Raw genomic sequence first — 22,558 nt, forward strand, 5'->3', positions numbered from 1 at the left:
AGAAAGCACCTGGTTTTGCTTAGCCCTCTTCAGTAATTCAGCATTAAACCAATTGGAGGAGGAATGTTAAAAATGAACACTTCATTTTCTAAGTATGTTAAACAATGCAAATGGGGCCTCAGTCTGGACACAGCTGGTTCAGATTACAGCACTCACCAACTGGCTAGACGCCTCACAACAATCTTGGGGCGTCTGCCAGGACCAAGTGCTCAGTGCTGGGAGGAGAGCCCTTTCCCGGGCGGCAGCGCAGCCACACTCGGGCTCCCAGCATCTCTACGGGAGGCGATTGGCGGGCAAGTGCAGGAGGGTGGGGTGCGGGGGGGGGAGCGGCTGGGAGGACCTGTTGACCCTTTACTTCCCACCCGGGGAGGAGGTCCCCAGGCTGGGCGGTCGTGGCAGAGGCAGGGGTGGGGATCCAGAGCATCTGCACTTGGTCGTGGCATTGGGACACCCATGAAAGTTATTCCCCTCTGGGAGAGGAAGAACTTGAACTCATGACAAACACAGCGACAGGGACTAGAGTCTTTTGATTTATTGGGAAACCAGACCCAATGAAGCAGAGGCTTGGGGTAAGTGGCAGGAGACTCACGATTTTCCAGAAGAAAGGGTGGGGAGCCTGAGGGGGTGGGAAAGAGGAGGAGGATGGAAACTGGCTGACACTTATTCAAGACGTCAGCTTGTGCAATGCAAACCTTGGGGAGGACACTCTCCCCGGCCCGCCCTCATCCCCTTATTCTCGGGGGCCTGTTCTTGCTTTAAGAATTGTCCATGGACCGAATCAACATGTTGTACACCTTAAACTTACACAATGTTATATGTCAATGATATCTCAATAAAGCTGGACGAACATTTTTAATTGAAAAAAAAAAAAGTCCCTTGGCTTGAAAGTGATTTTAACAAGTAACAAGGTGATTTGAAAAGACAAAAGGACAGTCAGGGAAAGCAGAATGATGGATAATAATAATAACAAAAGCTGTTTGCTAAGTCCTTTACATTTGTTGTATTGGTGGTTTCACACTATTTCTTTTTCTTTCTTTTGCTTTTTTTTTTAAGCATTAGATCCGTTTTTATCAAATGAAATCTTACCGAAGACACTATTCTTTAAAAGACAAAAATGGATTGGCAGTAGTCCAAGCCCCTGCTTCCCCACCTGCATCTTCCCTTGGGCTCCACAACACAGCTCTACCTCCAGCTGGGAAAGCACTGATGAGGTCCTTTCTCCTCATGATAACTCTGTGCAGTAGGAGTTATTACCTCCATTGTATTGGAGGGGGTTAAGAGAGGTTAGGTAACTTCCCCATGGTCACACAGCTATTCATTGATAACCGCTGAGACTCCAAAGTCTGCATATTTAGCCTTCTTAAAGGGCATTTTTTTTTGTAAGTAAACAGAATCCTACTTATGAAAATACATTCGATGAGAAAGGCAAAATGTTGATCGTTGTTGAAGCTGAGTGTCCATTATACTATTCTATTTACTTTATATGTGTTGTACATTTCCCATAATAAAATATTTTTAAAATATATTATATTTACAAGGTTATTCCTTGCTCCCATTGCTTGGAATAGCAAAAAGAGTATAAAGAGCCTTATCATCCATCAATTAGGCATTGATAGGTTTAAAGTAAGGGACTTCCAAAAATAGACTATTGTGCAACCAATACAAAAAAGTGGACATATAAGAGTACATACTGGATGACACCTTTGATATAGAATTCAAAATGAGGTAGTGACTGGGAGGGGGCACAAAGGAACTTCTGGGTGCTGGTAATATTCTAATTATTCATCTGCATGCTGGTTCCACAGGGGTGTGTACACTTAAGATTTGTGAAGTCTTATGTATGTTACACTTTATTTTAAAAAAGAAAAAGACTGAAGGAGTTCCTTACGGGCTGGTATTGAAAGACTTCCAATAAATTTTGTAGGTCAAAAGTGTAGAATATCGGTAATTTCACATCGATCAAACCAGTACATTAATAAGTGCAACAATAAGTTGTAGAACTGTGTGTAAAGCATGCCATCGTTTAAGAATAATGTATATACACAAGTTCTTGCTTGCATGTGTATAGAGAAGACCTCTCCAGAAGGATATAGGAGAAGCTGTTCGCATTGTTTGCCTCCTAGGAAGGAAGTTGGGTAGGCGGCTGGGGAAGAGATGTGAGAGAAGAATTAGCCCTTCCCTGCTCACCTTTTACTATAATTTGAATTGTGTACCATGTACCATATTTTGTACCTATTCAAAATATGAGGTTAATTTAATTTAATAATATACTCTATTTGTGTAGAGCTCTTTGGTGGGGTCAGGAAGAGGGGTTTTTTTTTGGTTTTTTGGGGTTAAAAAATATTTATTATTTATTTGGTTGCACCGGGTCTTAGTTGCAACTCGTGGGCTCCTTAGTTGTAGCATGGGCACTCTTAGTTGTGGCATGCATGTGGGATCTAGTTCCCCAGCCAGGGATCGAACCCGGGTCCCCTGCATTGGGAGCGCAGAATCTTAACCACTGTACCATCAGGGAAGTCCCTAGGAAGAGTTTTAAATGACTTAGTCCATTACTTTACTTATACTATCAACCCTTCTGAAGGATAAGGAGGGAGAGGAAATCAGTATGACTCTTCTCTACATGAGCAAATGGAGAGCCTTGAAAGCAAAACTGTCCAGAGACCCATCTTGGACCAGAGATTGCTCCCACCTTAAAACTGTAGGGTTGGGCTTCCCTGGTGGTGCAGTGGTTGAGAGTCCGCCTGCCAATGCAGGGGATACGGGTTCGTGCCCCGGTCCGGGAAGATCCCACATGCCGCGGAGCGACTGGGCCCGTGAGCCATGGCCGCTGACCCTGCGCGTCCGGAGCCTGTGCTCCGCAACGGGAGAGGCCACAACAGTGAGAGGCCCGCGTACCGCAAAAAAAAAAAACAAACAAAACAGAACTGTAGGGTTGGAAGAGGGGAGAGAATAAGAGTTCCAATAAAATTCTGAGTCTTGATTTTGCCACTTACCTGTTGGGTGACCTTGGACAAGTCACTTAGCCTCTAGGCATCTAAGTTTCCTCACCTGCAAAATGGAGATACTATTTACCTCTCAGGGTAGCTGTGGGAATGAAATAAAAGTTATCCTCGTGATTGTCACTGTGTCTAAATTCCCATCCCTACACACTCCTGTCCCAAATATCTTTAATAACTGGTAAAATTATCCACTTCCACGGATGAAACAGCCCCACTCACTGTTGAGCAGGTCAAATTGCTGGAAAAGTTCTGTCGTGTATTGAATCCAAATCTGCTTCCCTATGTGGAACTACCTTCCATGGATTCTAATTCTCCCCTCAGCAGCCACGGGCTAGTCCCTCTTCTACGCAACCAACTTCCTTTTTTGTGAAAACAGTTCTACCCCTTGACCCTGCTGGTAACCTCTTCCCCAGGCTGAACAACGCCACCCCCAACCCTGCCCCGCCGTGTCACGTGACCCTTGTGCCACGTGACCCTGTGGCAGCCTGGTCTGTCTCCTCCTCCCTGGGCTGCATCAGTTCTTGGTTTGCACTGAACTTGCACCAATGAAGCAACTTGGAGTCCACAGGCTGCTTAACACCATCTCCTCCATCCCATGCTTGGGTTGCAAATTCTTTTGAAGGGAGAACAGGTTTTGCATGAGTCCCTGTTAAACTTTTGTTCATTGCGCAAGATCTTTTTCAAGATGAGTTCTCCTATCTAAAGTATTAAGTATCACTCCCAGCTTTAACAACTACAGATATGTTGACCTTGACTTTTGTGCCTTTATCAGAGTTATCAATAAAAAATTTATTGGGACAGGCGCTGGAGAGAAGCACTTGGTCCAGGTTGGCACTGATCCACTTCATTCTTCAACATTTTGGGGCCACTGCTGATTGTCTAATTCAGGGTGCCACCCACTCCACTCAGCTTACATTTCCCCAACTTCTCCACAAAGACTGGGTGAGAGGCTTTGTCAACTGTCCTAACATCAAAATGCACGTTTTAATCGCATTCCTGATTTAGCAACTCTGTTTTAAAAAAGAAAATGAGATTTGTGAGCATGAACTACCAGGTGAGTCTGGTTAGTTTCTCAGCACTTCCCTTCCTAAGTGTTGTTTTTCGGTTTTTAGTTGCAAAATAACGATCCCAACCCCTGCCTCTTCTCCCAGCATCAGAATCAAATACAACACAACTACAGAACGACTTACGACATGTAAACTGTAGTAGAGGGAAAAGTTTTCAATCAGCAGTAATCGCGCCTCCGATAAACTTCGTTGTCTATGAGACTGCCACTGTGCGAAGCTAAATTGCAGCATAAATGTAAGAGGTTATCACCTGCTGAATGGGACTTTCCTGGCTTCAATGAAACTCAGTTTGCTCACAATGCCGTGGGTTGCAAGACAAATGGGCTATTTTTTTGAAAAAAAGGTAATGCTTCAAATTGGAGGGAAAACTCACAAAATTCGACCTTTAATGATAGATTTTCACAATTAATATTAATTTTTTGATTAATATTAAATTTTTTCACTGTCCAAAAATAACTACATTGTAGTGCCTTTCTAGGAGTGAGTGCAAAACGTGGAAGGGGACTATGAACTGTCTACCGTTGTGCTGGTGTCTACACACACTCTCTCTTTTGACCCCCCACAATAACTCTGTCAAAGAGGAAACTCTCCATTTGGCAGAGGAAGAAACAGACCCAGAGAGATCAGAGCCACACGGACAATAAACAGTCCAGATTGAAGCCCAAACCGAGCCTATCTGGTTCTGGAGCCCTCATTGCCTCCAGCTGGCCAAGCCTTGCTACCCCTGACTTACTGCTTACAAGGCTGGTTCCTGCCCTTCTTCGTCTTAGCTCCTCAGGAACACTCCAGAACTCCCTGGGCCCTTCCATCATTACCTTCTCTACTTCCTCAGTACTAATAAAGCCTTTCACTTCTTATATTGTCCAAACTTGGCCCAAAACAATCTGAAAACTAAAATGGCAGCCAACGCCCAAGAACGGTATTGGGCAGCAGCTCCACTCCATAGGTCCTCCCACCCTGGAAGGCGGGAAATTGTTGTCCTGATGCCCTAGTGGCTTCCACTCTCCTCCTCCCTCCATCAGGCCTCTCAGTGAGTATGTGTCAGTTACCACCTAGTCCCACCTTAACCCTCTGAAATCTCACGATGTCCCCACCAGTCACCCAAGACGGTGCTCCCTAAGTTTCCTAGTGATCTCATGGCCAAATACAATGCCCTTTACTCCATTCTAACTGTTCCTTTGTCTCTTTGAAGTGTTTGACCATTGATGACTCATCTTCTCTCTCGTGTCCATGACTGTTACCTTGTTTTTCCCCATGTAAGTCTGACTACATTTTCTCCAGCCCCCTCCCCCGCCCCCCACTGTTTCTCTTCCTCCCTGATAACCAGAGTCCCCCAAAGTTAGATCCAGCCTTTCTTTTTCATGTGGTTTTTGGTTTGGGGTTTTGAAGGGTGGTGGTTTGTGGTTTCTTTTTTTAATAGTAATAGCTCAACAGTTATGTTTGATGGCAAAATGATGTATGTTCTCACACTACGTTCTGTAGGTTGGTGGTTAGGGCTAACTAGTATGGCAGCTCTCTCTTTAAGGTACCAGAGATTCAAGCTCCTTCCTTTCATCTTGTTGCTTGGCAGTCTCTAGACCTTCCTCTACCTGGTCCAAAATGGCACACCACACCCACACCCACAATTCAGGAAGCAGGATAGAAACTGACAGTTACACCTAGCTGCAAGGGATGCTGGGAGATGTAGTCTGTATTCTGAGAGATCATGAACCTACTTACCTAAAAATCTGGAGTTCTCTTATTCTGAAAGCAGAGAATGGACATCAGAGGACAAGCAGCAACCTCTGCCAGAACACTTGGGAGCATCAATTTCATGCTCAATTTCTCTTTCTTTTCCCATCTTTATTTCCATAGTGAGGATATTTCTCCATTGCCATTTATGTTGCAAATATTTTCCTGTTTGTCTTTTGCCTTTTAATTTTGTTCACAACATTTTTGGAAACATACAGTTTTCATTTTATATATTTAGATGACTTAATCCCATCCTTCAAGGTTTCTGCCTTCATTGTCATGCTTATGTTAAACATATAATGACCTTTAAAAATATTGGTTCTCGGAGATGCTTTATGGGGATATATGTATACAAATAGCTGATTCACTTTGTTATACAGAAGAAACTAACAACACTGTAAAGCAATTATACTCCAATAAAGACGTTAAAAAAGAAAAAAAATATATATATATAGGTTCTGTTTCTCTGGAGAAGCCTGACAAACACAGGACCCTAAGCAAGTTTTTAACCTTGCTGGGCTTCAGGTTGTCAGCTATAAAATGGGAGCAAAAATATATCATGGTGTTGTAACAGAGACAGTATTCATAAAGCACCTAGCAGGTGTCAAGGCACAGTAGGCTCTCAGCAAAGGTTAGCGCTCTCTCTCTCTCTCTCTCTCTCTCTCATGAGGCACTGACTGGTCAACGGTGAAAGTAGGTGTGCATAAGCCAAGGAAGGGCATAACACTGGTCAATTACCGGAGCCCCCAAATGGTTGTTTTTGACCATTTTAGTTTTATACTTGCTTTTTGTAGGGAGGACTGACTGACCTCTTCACACCGCCCTGGCCGGAGATACCTCATAATATCCTTATTGTCTATTCTTAAGTGTTGAAAACGTTTCACATATACACACACAGAAAAATTAAAGGGTGGCGGCAGGGGTAAATACTTTTCACCAACTAAAACTAATGTCTGAAGGGAAAAAAATAAAAGTGAAAAGACATAAAAATGGAAGTATTAATATCTCAAGTAGCAATTTTGTGCAGAATTGATGTTTACCATCATCAATATGTTTCAACACAGGAGCTACAGTTGGCAAGTGCAGTCCTAAAGGAAGCAACACAGTTTGAACGCCTGTATTCAGGCTACTCTAGTAGTAAATTTGCACGAGGCCTTGCAAATGCCTTAGAGAGATGACTCTGAAATGATTCCAAACTTTTTCAAAGACTGTACATTCCATATAAGTTTTCAAAAATAAAAAATTACCTCATTAGTCTACAACTTGTAACTTTATGACCATCATTCCCTTTTTATTTGAGGAGAGTGCCTGAAAATCCCTTTTATAAAGGGACTAATGTGTTAGCTCCCATATAACACCGTGGTTCTTTAAATACAGCTAAACGGAAGGAGCTGCATAGGAAACCTGAGCAAACTTATGTTACTTTCTTTCCAACTCTTCTCTTTAAATGAAATCATGATTCCCTTCACCACCTGGGATTGCCCTTGCCCTTTGGGAAATCTATGCACTTTAAATACACACCCATTTACCCATGAGTCCATAAGGGCTTAAGACTGATTCACCATTGTTGGAGGAAACCTCCTCACAATATAATGTCCTTCAACATCTAAAATGCGTTATATTTTACAAAGCAGAATAATGTATCTTACATTCTTAACAGTCCAAGTATATCTAGAAAACGTTACCCAACTCTTAAGTTACATTAAGTTCACAAATATTTTCAATCACTGAGATTTAATTTTTTTTTTTTTTTTTTTGCGGTACGCAGGCCTCTCACTGTTGTGGCCTCCCCCGTTGCGGAGCACAGGCTCCGGACGCGCAGGCTCAGCGGCCACGGCTCACGGGCCCAGCCGCTCCGCGGCATGTGGGATCTTCCCGGACTGGGGCCCGAACCCGTGTCCCCTGCATCGGCAGGCAGACTCCCAACCACTGCGCCACCAGGGAAGCCCTGAGATTTAATTTTTGAGCGTCAGAAATAGTTCACTGAAGCCTAAGAATATTTGAGGTGAAAAGGAGAGTACTCTTGTAAAATAAAGTCACAGCTGAAAATGATCACGGTCATAACTTCATTATAGGGCAAATTATTAATTTCTTAACCCAAGAAGGGCCAAAAGACGGATGCACAGTAACAGCCAAGGCAGAAAACCAACTAAGGGTTCAAATATTTGCCTTAAGTGATCCATTTATTAACATTCTTAAATTTTTCTCTATCTCCAAAACAAATATTGTTGTAATTATAATGGATTAATAATTTACTGGATGTATTAAATTATGATAATAACATGCTGTAAAACTTTCAGATATATCATATATTCACATGACCTAAATTCCAAGGACAGGAAAACAAGGTTCAGGTTAGTAATAATCTGTATTCCACTAGAATTGCTTAGAGCAACAACTGTTTTTTACCTGACATTTATCTTGCTAGCTTGCTCCCTTCTAGGGTGCGCCAGTGGTACTTCCTGTGAGATGTGCTTAACCACCACGCCCTCCATCTGTCTGTCAGGCCTAAGTCAGGGCCCTCAGGCACCTGGCACGTGCCCACGAGCACTGCTCTAGTACGTGGACAAGCGTCTGTCTCTCCCATTTGACTGAATCCCTCAAGCCTCAGACCCTCCTCTCCCTCATCTGTAGCAGATAAAGCTCCTTGCCAACCTCACAGAAGAAAATTTGCAGTTTTCTTGCTACCCGCACGTCCCCTTTCTTCCATCACTCCCGTCCTAGTAGTTCCTCCCTGAGGCCAAGGCCCCCATCTGTGTTCGGACTCTATCAGCTCCCCCCTCAGGAACTCTTCCCTCCACTCTTCGGCCTCCATCTAAATGTGTCCTTCGCACAAGCATTCACACGTGCTCAAGTCTCCCAGCTTGCAAGCGCCTCCACCCCACTCTCCTCTCTTGATATCCCCCACTTTCCCCGTCACAACTTGATTTCTCAGAAGAGATGCCTATAAACTCCATCACCACTTGCTCAGCGCCTACTCGACCTACTTAACGTGGCTTTCACTCCCACCATTCCACCAACACTTCTCTAAGTCACAGCCAACAACTTCCTGAGCCAGCTCCTAAATCCAAATGATTCTTCTTAAAACCCAGCCCACCAGAGCAGCAAGAACTTCAGGCATTTGACCTCTCCTTACCTTTTTGAAATAACACTTGGATTCAGTAACACCCCCATCCCTGACATTCTTATCTACTTGATAAGCAATTATCACAACTTCTAATATCTGTGTAGAACTATAGACTTTATAAAGCATTTCCACAAGTGGTACATTTATTCATTTAATAAATATTATGAATGAATGGGTCATTTCATCCCTATAACCCGTAAGTTTAATAGGTGTGTGTTATTTCAGAGACAAGAAAAATCAGTCCCATAGTCAAAGTAATTTTGTTAAAGGTCACACAGAAAGGTTCAAAATCTGTACTCCAATCCATCTCTCAAATTTAAAACCCATGTTCCTTCCAATCCTACAACATGAACAGTTAAAAATATACAAGTTCCACATCTAAGAAAAAATGAATACATAACTGATTATTTTGCAGAAAAACCAAGAGCCCAATGATGCACAGTATCACCTCTGGAGAAAAAAAAGGGCTGGCTAAAACCTCTCAGATCCTCTTTTCACACATAATCTTGAGCATCTATTAAATCGTTCATACTTAACGTTTCCAAGGCTCAAACAGTATCCTAACAGACATCCGGTGAACACTTGAAGATATCAGCTTCAGTAGTTCATCAACTTCTGCTATAAACAACATGTGTAAGTCATTTCTCCCCCTTCTAAAGAAAAAGTCAGCAGCTGTTTGCTAAAAAAGTTTTTTTTTTATTGTAGATGAAGACATTGCCAACTTACATATATCATTTTTATTTGGAGTAGTTTTTTTGTCTTGCAGTGCTCCTGAGAAGTTCAGAAATGCATTGACTTTAGTTCTATAAAACACAACCCAATATTAAGGCTGGGCTGTAAATATCCCACTAGATATTTCCCTAAAAGTCAAAAGACAAATTATCAGTTTTAAGTAGAGAAACCTTAATAAGTTAAAAAGTAAAGACTGGCAAATAATCACAAACGTCAGATCATTAAAAGTACCATTATTTTTTCCATAGGAATATATAAATGTTATACTTAACTTGGTATTTTAAAAAACTAAAGATAAATTTTTGTTAATGGAAGATGTTTTAAATAGTTTGATATATGAAAAACTTCATTAGCCTTAAAAATCAAATTTAAATGCCTTAAGTTTGACACATAATAGCTCTTTATCAATAATTCTTATTATCTCTTGTTCCTGAAGCACAGTAGGGTTTTTTTTCCACCTACTGACTGGAAAAGTATTTTGACTTTTTCCCCCTTTCAATTACCCATTAAAAGTTTAAAATAAACTAGAGGCTTTACTTGGGGGGGATATTTAGTATTTAGTTGGATGGTTTTAAGAAAGTCATTCCTTTTTCCCCCATGTTTTTGTCACTTAGTTTTGGTTTTGTTTTTTTCTTTCAACTCAATAATGGCAGGAACTAAAAACTCAACCATGAGATACAGTATTATACTAAAATCAAATCCAATGACTGGATGAATTTTCTACTACAATATAGCAGCTGAAAACCATTAGGAATGCTGTGAAAAACTGTGGCAGCTATGGAAAAATTCAACCACAAATTTTAGTAAGTTTATAGAGAAGTAAACAGCAAAATTACTGTAGTTAAAATACTGCAGTAAAATTAGTGTTAGCAATGTCCAACTGCTAACGTTAGAATTACAAGCTTCATCACTGTATGGTTCCTAAGAAGATTCCTTGAACAGGTGGTTCATCTCTGACTCAACTTAAGTTTCAGAAAAGCAAGATGAGTTATGCCTGGTTTAGATCAACAGACACTTAGTATGCACACCAGTGAGCTATAGTTTCGATGAAGATACAACTGAAACATTAGGTACTACAGCTTTAGGACGAGGTCACGTACTTTTTAAAATAGCAGCCATGTAAGGGCATGTTGGGATGTTTAGATATGCAATCCACCCATAACAGCTTTCCAACTTATGTTAAACTATGGGGTAACGGGGGGGACAGGCTGTTTGGAGCAGGGAAGGAAATACTGAAAATGTCATAAAAGGCATTTAAAATATGATGACATGCTACTTATACCCACCATGCATCTCCTTTTCAAATTAAAAGAGGGAATTTTTTTCTATATTTCTTCAAAATGAAGGATCATGTTGTCTTTTTTTTTTTTTTAACTTAGAAACTTTTATTTCGGATGCTCCACACTGAAAGAATAATTCAATGGCAAGCAGCAAATAATTTAGGATGGTCAGTGAAAGCATCTTTGAAAGGACCTTATAAAACCTAAGAGTAATAATTTCGTAGAGAAACAATAATGGGCAAACCGGACAGGAGACAGTTGGATAGTTCTAATAAAGCATTTGTATGACAACTTCCTTTAAAGTATGCTAAATAAAGAATGGCAATATAAATAAATTAGCAAAGGAGACAGGGGATGTTCTGAAGCAGCAATGTCTAAGTTACTAGATTTTTCAGAAAAACAAGTTTTATCCATCAATACATAAAGACTTCCAATCCTCTAAATACAGTACAAAGTATACAGTTAATCACAGCAAAATTTACAAACAACCAAATTTAGCCCTGGTCAGAGCCAGGCCTATTTACATATTTGGATTAGTATCGTTTTCACCTTTCCTTATTATACAGATGTTTCTATTTTAAAGGCATCTCGAAATTTACAAAATTTGCAAAGAAATGTCTTTAAATGTACAACTTCAACAACTAATACAAACACGAACGTCCCGACGTAATTAAATTCCAAGTCAGGAATTTTATGAGGGGTTTATTAAAAAATTAACGGAATACTCCTTTTCCGCTAAGTTCCAAACACCTGGTGCTAGTGTCATTGAAGTGATTTCACTACCCTCAGTGACCATGAGGATGAGAATGGATGACTCCAAGATGGCCGTACCTCTCATGTCAATACCTCAGATAGAGGCAGGAGGTGTCACATCTAGTGATATTGCTAATTATAGTTATGTAAATGCAGCTGTAGAATTTAACACTTAGATGAAAGTTGTGAGTAGGTGTGTAGAAACAGTTTTAAGATGTTATCTTTAAAGAGACACCTTAGCTCTTAAAACTAAACCATATGTTCACAGTATGTACTCAACAGTAAAGAGGAACAAGTTTCCAATATATTCAGCGACGTAGAAGGATCTCAAGGGGATTACGCTGAGTGAAAAAAGCCAGTCTCAAAAGGTTACATACTGTAGGATTCCACCGAATGGCACTCTTGAAATGACAAAATTATAGAGAAGGAGTGTAGTGAGGGGTTGCCAGAGGTTAAGGAGACCGCAGGGAAGGAGGTGGCTATGACTGTGAAAGGGGAGCACAAGGGGTCCTTGACCAAACTGTTCTGTCTCTGCACTGTCATCACATGAATCTACACACGAGGTGAAATTGCATAGTACCAAATACACACACCTTCCACCTTAGCACATCTGTGACCTCCCAGGGACAGCCTTGTTCTTGGCCTGTCTACTCCACGTCCTCTTAAAGATGATTAATATATACTTTAGATCAATTTTTGCACTATGCAGATAAGCCACCACTATTTTTTTTTTTTTTTTTTTGCGGTACACAGGCCTCTCACTGTTGTGGCCTCTCCCGTCACGGAGCACAGGCTCCGGATGCGCAGGCTCAGCGGCCATGGCTCACGGGCCCAGTCGCTCCACGGCATGTGGGATCTTCCCGGACCGGGGCACGAACCCGTATCCCCTGCATCGGCAGGCGGACTCTCAACCACTGCGCCACGGGAAGCCCCAAGCCACCACTATTTTCTTCTTCCCCTTTTTTGGTAAATCTGTTGATTATCTTTAAAAGATAAACTACATGTCTCTAGCTTAAATGAGCTTGAAAAGGAAATAAAGAGCTGATATATAGCTACTAGTGTTTTCGTCTTTCTTTTCATTTTTCTTATTTTTGTAAATTAAAATTAAAAGAGTGAATGTTTCTAGCTTAAGTTAGGTCAAATCAGACAGGGAAAAAAAGCAGATAATATAGCAAACACTTCCTCCTTTAACACCTGCAATTTCTAAAAGCATTAAGAATACTTCTATTAAATTTAGATAAAGTACAACTGTGAACAAATACATGATTTTTCCAAAAGGCCACTTTGTGATAAACTACATACACATAGGGTTCACGGTTTTTAAAGTTTCATATATGTCATCTCTGGCTTGAGAATCACCTACTGCTTTAAAAGGTCTTTCAACACAACTCCGGCGCTGTTGTCAGGTGACACTGGCAAAGGAGTAAAGTTGGGCAGTACGTCTGAGATGGGTTTCAAAAGGAGATGCCCAGGCCCTCCAGGTCCAAGTCCAGCTGGGTTAATGAGAGGCACAGCCGCAGAGCGGGGAGCCAGGAACGGATTCACATCTGTTCTTCTACCAGACCTGGATTCGGTTGTATCTAAATGACAAAATATGAATGATGTAATCTCCCATATGTTATTTGGTCACTGTTATACATGTGTTTTAGGTTCCTAGATTTGGCCCCCAAATAAATTTAATTCATATGCTGCTGGGTTCTGGATTGGATAAACAGGTCTATGAAATACAGAAGGTGAAAGAGGATAAGGCAATAGACAAAGAAATGGAAGTGAGAAATATTTGTATGTACAGCTAATACTTTATTAAACACACTAGTATTGTCTTATACTTAATACCAGTTATATAACTGATTAATGTCATTTACTATAACAACAGTTTTTTAAAAGATGTTTTCTATATAACCAGGCAAACTTTATCTAACCACCTGAAAGATGGGAGGACTTGAGAACTTGTTTTGCCCAAATAATTATAATGGTCATGAAAAAAACTAGCATCCATATTACAATGATAACAATCAGATTTAATATTAATTTACCAAAAGAAAAAACAACTTATGCATTACATTAAATGATCAGCTTTTAGACGTTCAAAAGTCTGAAAATAATTCTCATTTGATTATTTCTCTGTAAAGTCAGGCTGAACAATTAAGTTTTTACTGGAACAGGCATTTGGTTTACGTACTAATTTCTCAGTGGGCAGAATTCTGCTTTATTACCCAAGATCATTAACAACTTCATTGTTGAGAGACAAGCAACCTGTTGAAGGCACCCACTTCAGCAGTGGGAAACTCAAATAAAAGAGGCCTCCAAAACAAAGGGAGCATTGAGACAAATTCATCAGATCTTCTTATCACTGAGCACCCTTGGGTCCCCAGGTTGTACTTTCCTGTGAATCACAATTTTCCAAACTCTGAAAAAGCTTCTGGTGCTATGTGGTAAGCTCTGGCTTTTGTCTCTGATCAATACAAATGAAGCTGCACATGTGACTTGATAACTGAAGGTGGGGAGGTGTATGATAGAGGAGGAGAGGGAAGAACGGGAAGGGGTGGAGACAGGGGGAAGGAGGGAGAGGGAGGGGAGACCCTGCCAACAGAAATTTTGGAATCAAAATTTAAATAATGTACATTTAAATAAAATTTAAATAAAATAAATTTAAATAAAATAGAATAAATTTTAGCTTCAAGATGCTAAAATCTAGTATAACAAGAAAAAGTGTTTTAGTACAGTCTACACATGTTAAAGTTGAGACTTTTCTAAAGACTAAATTTAGTATACAAATCTTTTATCTAAAATAATTTTACCACTTTCTCTTTCTATAAAAGTTCAGGAAAATAGAAATATTCATCTAAATAAGAACTAAGGAAGTTCTTTAAATTTCAGAATATAAATTCAGTATTTTATCCAAATTTAAGTTTCTGGCATGTGACAAACTTGACAGTATACAATATGTTCCTTTACAGTCCAACTAGCAAACATGTTAGTCTGTATTAAAATATGAAGATTTCAGATAAAAGACAGCCCTTCCAATAAAAAATTCATATATAGTCTAATGGATTATACTTTAATTTGAACTCAAGAAACCTTAGTACATGCCAATATAGGGGATATAAATAGCATAAGATCCTTACAACCTAGTGGGGTAGAAAACTACGTCCACATATTGCAGAACCACTATACCATTTGCTTCCAGGCAGGCCTTTCAACATATAAGAACTCTTCATAATGTTCTTGGATGTGTAGGCCAGTTTACTAAACAGCTCTTGTACATATTATTAACACACCAACTTTGGTTTTTGAGTGTAACACTTAGATTATTATCACAGGGGAAAAATCTTTCTCTAACTATAAACTACAATTCGAAAGGAAAATGCGTGAACAAGCAAAGGTTTACCAGTTCAACCACCGCTTCCACAAATAATTCAAGGTGTCTTATGCAGAGAGAGGAGAATTATTCCAATATATAAAGGGAAAATATTTCATATTGCTTAAATTAATCTAAGCTTATTAAATATCAGGTTGCTACAAGAATGTATGAAGCCAAAATCTAACACCTTACTGGAATCTTGGAAGAAGTCATTACTGCACATTTTCAAAAACACTAAAAATTTAGTTAATATCGTTGTAAAACATAATCAAAAATCATCAATTTTTTAAATTGTAGAAAAAATAAGTATCTGATTTTACCTTTAAAACTTCCGGGTACACTTGTATCTAGTTTTTTCCTTCCTGGTGAATCTAGAGGTTTCATATCATGAACAGAAAGCTTGGGTGGTGGAATAGATGGATGAGATTCTGTTTCTAGAAATTTAACAAAAAGTTCTGAAAAAGACTAAGAAAAAATGATCTTTTAGGGATATATTAGGCAGATAATAAAATTATATTCACTACAGCTAAGAAACTGTACCAGCTATTCTAATTAAATATTAAAAACTAGTCATGCTACCTGAATCATTTCTTTATGAACAATTAAAAGTGCTAGCACTCTGATACACAGGCATCAATCAAGAACTTTAACAATTTAATCAATAATCTTTGATGACAACACTTGTTACAAACCTCATAATGAGAATTAGCCACCAGATAACAGATTTCTCACCATCAATGGCACTTAAGACATCAAGTCTTAAATCATTTTAGTAACTGTTTACATAGACATAAAAAAATTATATCAACAGAAAACAAGCATTAAAGTCCTATTTTTCTACAGTAACACCCAATGAATGAGTACAGCAAAAGCTCACCAGTAATATTATCAGATTAAAATAATGTAATGTAGAATTTTCCTTTAAATTAAATTTTATGCCATCCAATTTGAGTTCTATCTTTCACCAGCTTTGGGTAAGTCACCTATCCTCAGTTTCCTCTTTAGTAAAAAAATAAAATAAAATAAGGAAGTAAACTCCACATTCTAACTCACAGTGCTACTCAATTCAATTAATACTCATCTTAAGCCTACTATATACCAGGTATCATGTTTTCGTGTTTATTAACTGCCTCCTCCTACCAGAATGTAAGTTGGTTGAGGGAAAGCACTTTACCTATTCGGTTTGCACCTGTACCCTCAATGCTCAGAACAGGCTGGTACACAGCAGGTGCTCAATAAATATTCACTGGCTCAATGACTAGGTAGATACATACAGGCACAAAACAGAGCCTCTGTCTGTAAGAATCTCATAACTTAGTAGTAAGAGATAAATGATTGTGGGTTGATAGCAGCATGATCAAATACAAAGGAAGGAACAGTTAATGCTTTGAAAAATCAAAGTACCATGTAAACAAAATGTTAAAATAAAACCTACTGATATATGCAGTAAAATTATTAAAACTGGCTTATTATCCCTAAGCTAGTCACCTCTCTGGATCTCAGTTTCCACAACCCCAAAATAAAAGGGTTGTATAAAATAACCTGAAAAAGAAGTCTAATTCTTTGCAAATGAATATGATGCACAATCATTTCACTGCTCATATCCAGCAGGAATAAATCAACTCTTACACTATTAAGCAGAGGTTGCTGATTTGGTCTCAAAGGTGTGTTGGGAACACTTTTTGATCCTCTTCCAAGCCACCCAGTCATCCACCTGGTAACGCCACCCGTATCTTCATTCAACAACTGAAAGATTATTTTAAAACAGAAAAATATTATCAATGCAAGAAAACAGAAGCACTTTTACATGATTTCAGATGGTAGTAAACCATGTTTTCCAAGTCCAATTCCTAGTTTCCTACTGACAGAAGCTACATATACACTGTCATCCTAAGCACTATTTCAAATAAAATTTGAGGACCGTCATGTCTCAAACTTTAAGCATTCTGATATGAACGGTTGCATATAAGTTACAAAACATTTAAACTAATATTATACAAGCTACACAAATCTGCTTCTTCTCTGTAGTATAACATGATTCCATTTCCACATTGAGAAAATTGTATTCAGCAAGTTATATAATACACAGTAAAAAAAAAATTTATATGATGCCAAGCATTTTAGTTATAAATGTATTCAGAATGGCATTCAGTATTCAGTTACCTGTTCCATTTCCTCCTTTTTGATACCTAGGATGCTTCCCATTAATCGTAACACTTCATGACGCTGATTTTTTGGTGTGTGGAAGTGTCCAGTGAAGAGGTTTCTCATTAGGACTCTATGAAAACAGAGGCAGAAACAGCTCAGGCTAACTCACCAGTTGTCTCAATATCTAGTGTATCCAAACAATAAACACTAAACATACAAATATTTAATCATATTTAAATAACAGTTATAAAAAACACTAAACAGTAAAATATTTTAAAGTAGCTTTAAAAAATTTTTGACAAGCCTAATTAAGAATACTGCAAACAACCCAAAATGTGTACCTTTAAAAACATCACTTACTAGTCACCAACTTTCTTCAACCAAATAATCAACTGAGATGGTACCTCATTAGTAATTCTCAGTGCCTGTCTGGGTTGATGTCTTAAGGAGACACTTCAGACTTTTCCCTCCGTATCCTAAATGGTGATGATAGTTCTTGTGCTTAATGGTTATGCTTATATTTCCCCATTCATTAAAAATCTGCTCATAGTATCTAAATCTTTAAAATGTTAAAGATATACTACATGTATACCTAGGTTTCACACCTAATGCATTTGAGCAGGATATGTCCACTTAAGGGCAGTAAAGAGAACAAAAAAGAATGGTAAGAATAAACTTTATATTTTCTAAGTACTTTATATTGCGGTAATGTTTTAACTCTTGCCTATGGTTTTAAGAAAAAGAATTTGAGCTGGGAAAGTCTATTTCAAAACCAAGAGAAGACAAATTACTGACCCCTCATTAAAACTACCTGCAGCTCATCACTACATAAGAAAAAGAAAAGGTTTTTTAAAACTTTAATCACATACATTTACATGTAGAAATTGTTTTTACCATAAAAGTGATCCCCATAAAATACATGAAAGTAAAAGGCAAAGCATACTTGTCCACTTTTCCTTCTGTGCTATTTACTAAATTCATCCATTTCTTTTGTACATCATCCAGCATTTCTTGTCGGAGCTCATCTGATTTAAAATATGTGAATAAACAGAGTTATTAACTGATTAAAATAGTCTGTATGAATATATAATGAGATTTATGACATCTTGACTGAGAATTTTGAATATATGTACGTATTCTAGTTAGGAATACTCAATTGCGTCCACCTCTTCTTTGGTTCAGGGAATTAGGTTCTCTGGTATAGAAATTACCTAGAAGCCAGAGTATGCATTAATTCACATTGTTTACCCCCAGTAAAATAATCAATTCTTTAAGAGAACATTTAAAAACCAAAGGTTTTTTCTCATTCTCTTCAGAAACTTAACAGCAAAGAAGAGATTTTTACCACTGCTTCCTTGCATGAAACATCTCCAGAGCCACTCTTCAATGGGAAAAAACCAGAAAGGACAATTTCAAATTTTCCTTTTTCCATTTTCCTGGCTGGAATCTTTTTTGGTGAGCTAAGAAGAGGAAGAGCAGCTAACATAACCAAGACCATGGCTCAGAAGGCAGCTGATAGGGCAAAGTATCCTGGGGTAATAAATAAGCTGCAAAAAACAATTCAGATCACTGGTTCTCACACTAGGCAAGATACTATAGCTCATGACTGATTTAGAAAGATGTTTAGATTATTTTATTTTAAAATTCTTATTTATTTTAAAAGGAAGCAAAATCTGTAAAGTCTTGGCAGAATAGTAGGAATGTGAAGAGTACTAAAAGCAAAGTCTAGAATTACAACAGGAGAGACCCTGTTCATAATCAACCATGCCATGGGACCATGGATTCCTAGACTAAGGAACTCTCAGCAAACCCATGGAGCTTACACCCGTTTCCTCAGAAATGGAGAGTCTGAGCCGAAGGAGATGCTTATTAACATCAAGCTAGATTACAGATTTCATTCTGAAAGAAATTAAGAGAACGCTTTGCAGTAGAGCTCAACTTTTCAAATCAAGAAACACTCACATCCCAACATGAGACAACTCTGACCTCTTTCCACAAACCTACTCTTTGAGTTATGCAGCATTTTCCTAGTGGTAGTGGGATACAGTTTCCTTATCCAGTATATGACTTGCAAATATTTTCTCCCACTCTGTGAGTTGTCATTTCACTTTCTTGATGGTATCCTTTGAAGCACAAAGGTTTTTAATTTTGATGAAGTCCAATTTAGTTTTTCTTTTGTTGCTTGCCCCTTTAGTGTCATATCTAAGAAGCCACTGCTTAACTCAACATCACAAAGATTTACTCCTATGTTTTCTTCTAAGAGTTTCAGTCTTAACTCTAAAATGTAGGTCTATGACCCACTTTGAGTTACTTTTTGTGCATGGTATGAGGTAAGGGTCCAACTTCGTTCCTGTACATGTGGATATCCAGTAGTTCTGGTACCATGTGTTGAAAAAACTATTCCTTTGGAATCCTTGTTGAAAATCAGTTGACCAGAAATGTATGATTTATTTCTGAACTCTCAATTCCCACTGCAAGACCTCTGCAAACATTTTTCCTTTTGCCCGGAAAGATCTTTTCCTTCGGCACTGCCTATTAACTCCTCTTTACCATTCACATGTCAGTTCCCAGGTCCCTTCCTCAAACAAGTTTTCTCTGAACCTTACAGATGAGGCCAGGTTCATCTGCTTTATGTTTTCATTCTGTCTGTACAGTACTAAAATTCTGATTTACAGTACTAAATGTATATACAAAACGTCCAGTTTAACTATTTGCAATGGTTTGTGGTTTTTCCACATTGCAAAAATCTAAACTGCAAAATGTAATAGGCTAACTTTTACCAAAACAGAGATGGTTGTCATAACCATATTATAAAAGCAAGGTTTGTGTTTGGAAAATCTACTACAAACATTTCCTTTCCTGTCTTTCCAGGGAGGAATTTAAGCTTGGTCATTGAGAGACAGACAGACACAGAAAGACAGACAGAGACAGAGAGAACAAGACTATTACTAAAGTCTGAGTCAGTAAAAGACATTTTAGATTCTTAATGGGCACATATATACTATGAACCATGGTGCCACGTGGGCCTTTTCTAGTACTACCTTCTAAATTAAGTAGAACTCTTAATTATTCAGAGGAAGAACAGCAAGTAAGTTAATCTCTTGTTGATGTTCTGAATTAACCACCCCACTCATGAACTAAAGGAAGAGCTAGAGTAAAGATGGGCACAGTCTTCTCTTTCATCCTCCTCCACTTCTCTCCAAGGCTATACAAAGGTAGAAGAAGAGGTCAAACTTAACCTATCCCCAACCTTCCGTTTCTCTGAGACTTCCCTTCTCCTAACTACTTTCTTCTAAAATTAATGATTTTTATATTGATTACATGTGAAAATGATAATATTCTAGATATGTTGGGTTATATAAAATACATTATTAAAATTAATCTCCCTGTATCTTTTTACTTTTTAAACATGGCTACTAAAATTTTTTTAAATTATAAATGTGGCTTGCATTGCATTTTTATGGGATAGCACTGCTTTGGAGTATAACCAGGATATAACCATTACACTGTACTGTCACTTATTAAAAAAAGAAAAGGAAGATAAAACTGAATGATAGATATCTTCAGAGTAAAATTCACAGAGCTGATTCTGATAAAAATGATTTTGGTAAAATTAATTGGAAAAATTTAACTTTGCTCTATGAAAAACTGATCAGGAAGTCCATCTTAATAAAGTCCAAGTAGAAAATATTTTCTTGATGAAAATTCTTTAATATGGGTATAACTTTTATTAAAATCTCTGTGTTCTGAAAGTTCTGATCAAAACATCCTTAAGGGGCTTCCCTGGTGGCGCAGTGGTTGAGAGTCCACCTGCCGATGCAGGGGACACGGGTTTGTGCCCTGGTCCGGGAAGATCCCATGTGCCGCGGAGCGGCTGGACCCATGAGCCATGGCTGCTGAGCCTGTGCTCCGCAACGGGAGAGGCCACAACAGTGAGAGGGCCGTGTACCACAAAAAAAAGAAAAGAAAAAACAAACAAACATCCTTAAGGCCAAAATAATAGGGTAAAATTTCTTAAACTCACTATCAGAATACAAGTTAGTCCTGAGCTAATGAGAAAGAAAACTGACAATGTGCATATCCTTGCAGATATGTAAAGGGCTATTTCAAATATGAGTAGTAGTTTAAATGGATTCTGATATTTGAGTCTAGAAAACAACCTCAGAATTTGGGGGAAGGGACTGGAAGGATGGGTTAACTAGGAAAGATTTAGAAAAGAAAAGAAAGGCAAATACTGACTTCAAAGGTCCCTACAGATTTCTCTTTTTCCCCAGGCACACCTATTCTCCTCCCACAAAAGATTCTCAATATTTCTCCATAAAAACTGCACACTAATTCAAACCACAATTTGAAATCAGAATTATATTTATATGGGCAGGCAAAACATAGTTAGTTATTCAGAAATGGGGTTTTAGCCAAATACAATATCCCTGTGAAATAACCTAAAAACATGCCAAAATAATTGTCTGGAAGTTAGGGGGGAAAGAAAGGGCGGTGGGGGTACACTTTGAAGTTGAGCAATAAAGCAACTGAGGTTGGTCTAGTTTAGGGGAAGAGTTACTCTGAATATCTGGCATCCTAAAACCATATCAGAGCCTCGTCTCTGTAATACCTAGAGATGGTGCCATGATCTTCATCACTTGATTTAAAATCAAAATTTAACATAAAATTTAAGCGACTACAACAAATTGGTACATCATAATTTTACATTTTATTTGCAATTAGTAACACTGCACTATGAATACTGTCTTCAGAGAGCATCGTACAGTTAGGTCACACTCCTTACAAAGTCATTGGCTATTTTACGACTAAGCTCCCTTGGACAAGATTCAAGTTTATTTAACAGTCACCTGACTGAGAAAAGAAAGATGGCTGGAGCAGGACTTGAGAGTCCGGAGACCTGCATGTGAATTATGGTCTTGTCACAAGACCTGGATGTGAATCATGGTCCTGTCACCAGGGCTGGACTTTGTTGCCTATTCTGTAAAATGAGCATGCTTATCTCAAAGGATTTTGAGAGAAATCTACTGAGTGATTAAATGTGACATTTTTAACCAGTTAAGTTCTATATAAAGCATTAGTATACATTCATCTGATTTTTTAAAATATCATCTTTCAACCTAGCCCTAACCATTATCAATAATATGTATCACTTTAACATTAACACTGATAACTGTTCCTCCATTTTGCCTAATTTGTCATCTTTACAAACTATGGCAAAGAAGTCAACACAAGGAAAAAAGAATGTTAGAAATATGATTTTATTATAGATATGTCAGTAAATAAACTGGGTCTTGTGTCTTACTTGGACTGGCTACCTAAAAAATAAATTTAAATCTGATATATTAAATCTAATA

General features: G+C 38.4%; 1 protein-coding gene and 1 long non-coding RNA gene across 7 annotated transcripts in view; one reads left to right on the forward strand and one right to left on the reverse strand.

Moving 5' to 3' along the window:
* Positions 1–203: 203 nt before the first annotated feature.
* Positions 204–20,856, forward strand: LOC308613747. 4 transcript variants are annotated; one of them, XR_014015311.1, is made up of 3 exons: positions 204–293; positions 1,054–1,211; positions 18,518–20,856. It is a non-coding gene; the product is annotated as an uncharacterized lncRNA (long non-coding RNA). The 4 variants fall into 4 exon arrangements; XR_014015312.1 differs by lacking the exon at positions 18,518–20,856 and adding an exon at positions 5,259–5,320; XR_014015313.1 differs by lacking the exon at positions 18,518–20,856 and adding an exon at positions 4,112–4,385.
* Positions 11,015–22,558, reverse strand: part of TRIP11 (thyroid hormone receptor interactor 11) — a 68,818-nt gene continuing 57,274 nt past the window's right edge. For all 3 annotated transcript variants that reach the window (XM_081227709.1, XM_081227710.1, XM_081227708.1), the window contains 5 exons: positions 18,145–18,226; positions 17,217–17,331; positions 16,683–16,799; positions 15,374–15,518; positions 11,015–13,269 (listed from right to left, as the gene is read on the reverse strand). In XM_081227709.1, coding sequence (XP_081083835.1) covers positions 13,049–13,269; positions 15,374–15,518; positions 16,683–16,799; positions 17,217–17,331; positions 18,145–18,226 — 680 coding nt within the window. In that variant the 3' untranslated portion in view covers positions 11,015–13,048. The remainder of the gene's footprint in view (positions 13,270–15,373; positions 15,519–16,682; positions 16,800–17,216; positions 17,332–18,144; positions 18,227–22,558) is intronic.

Source organism: Mesoplodon bidens (genome assembly GCF_964165515.1).
Source record: "Mesoplodon bidens genome assembly, chromosome: 3".
Taxonomy (NCBI): Eukaryota; Metazoa; Chordata; class Mammalia; order Artiodactyla; family Ziphiidae; genus Mesoplodon; species Mesoplodon bidens.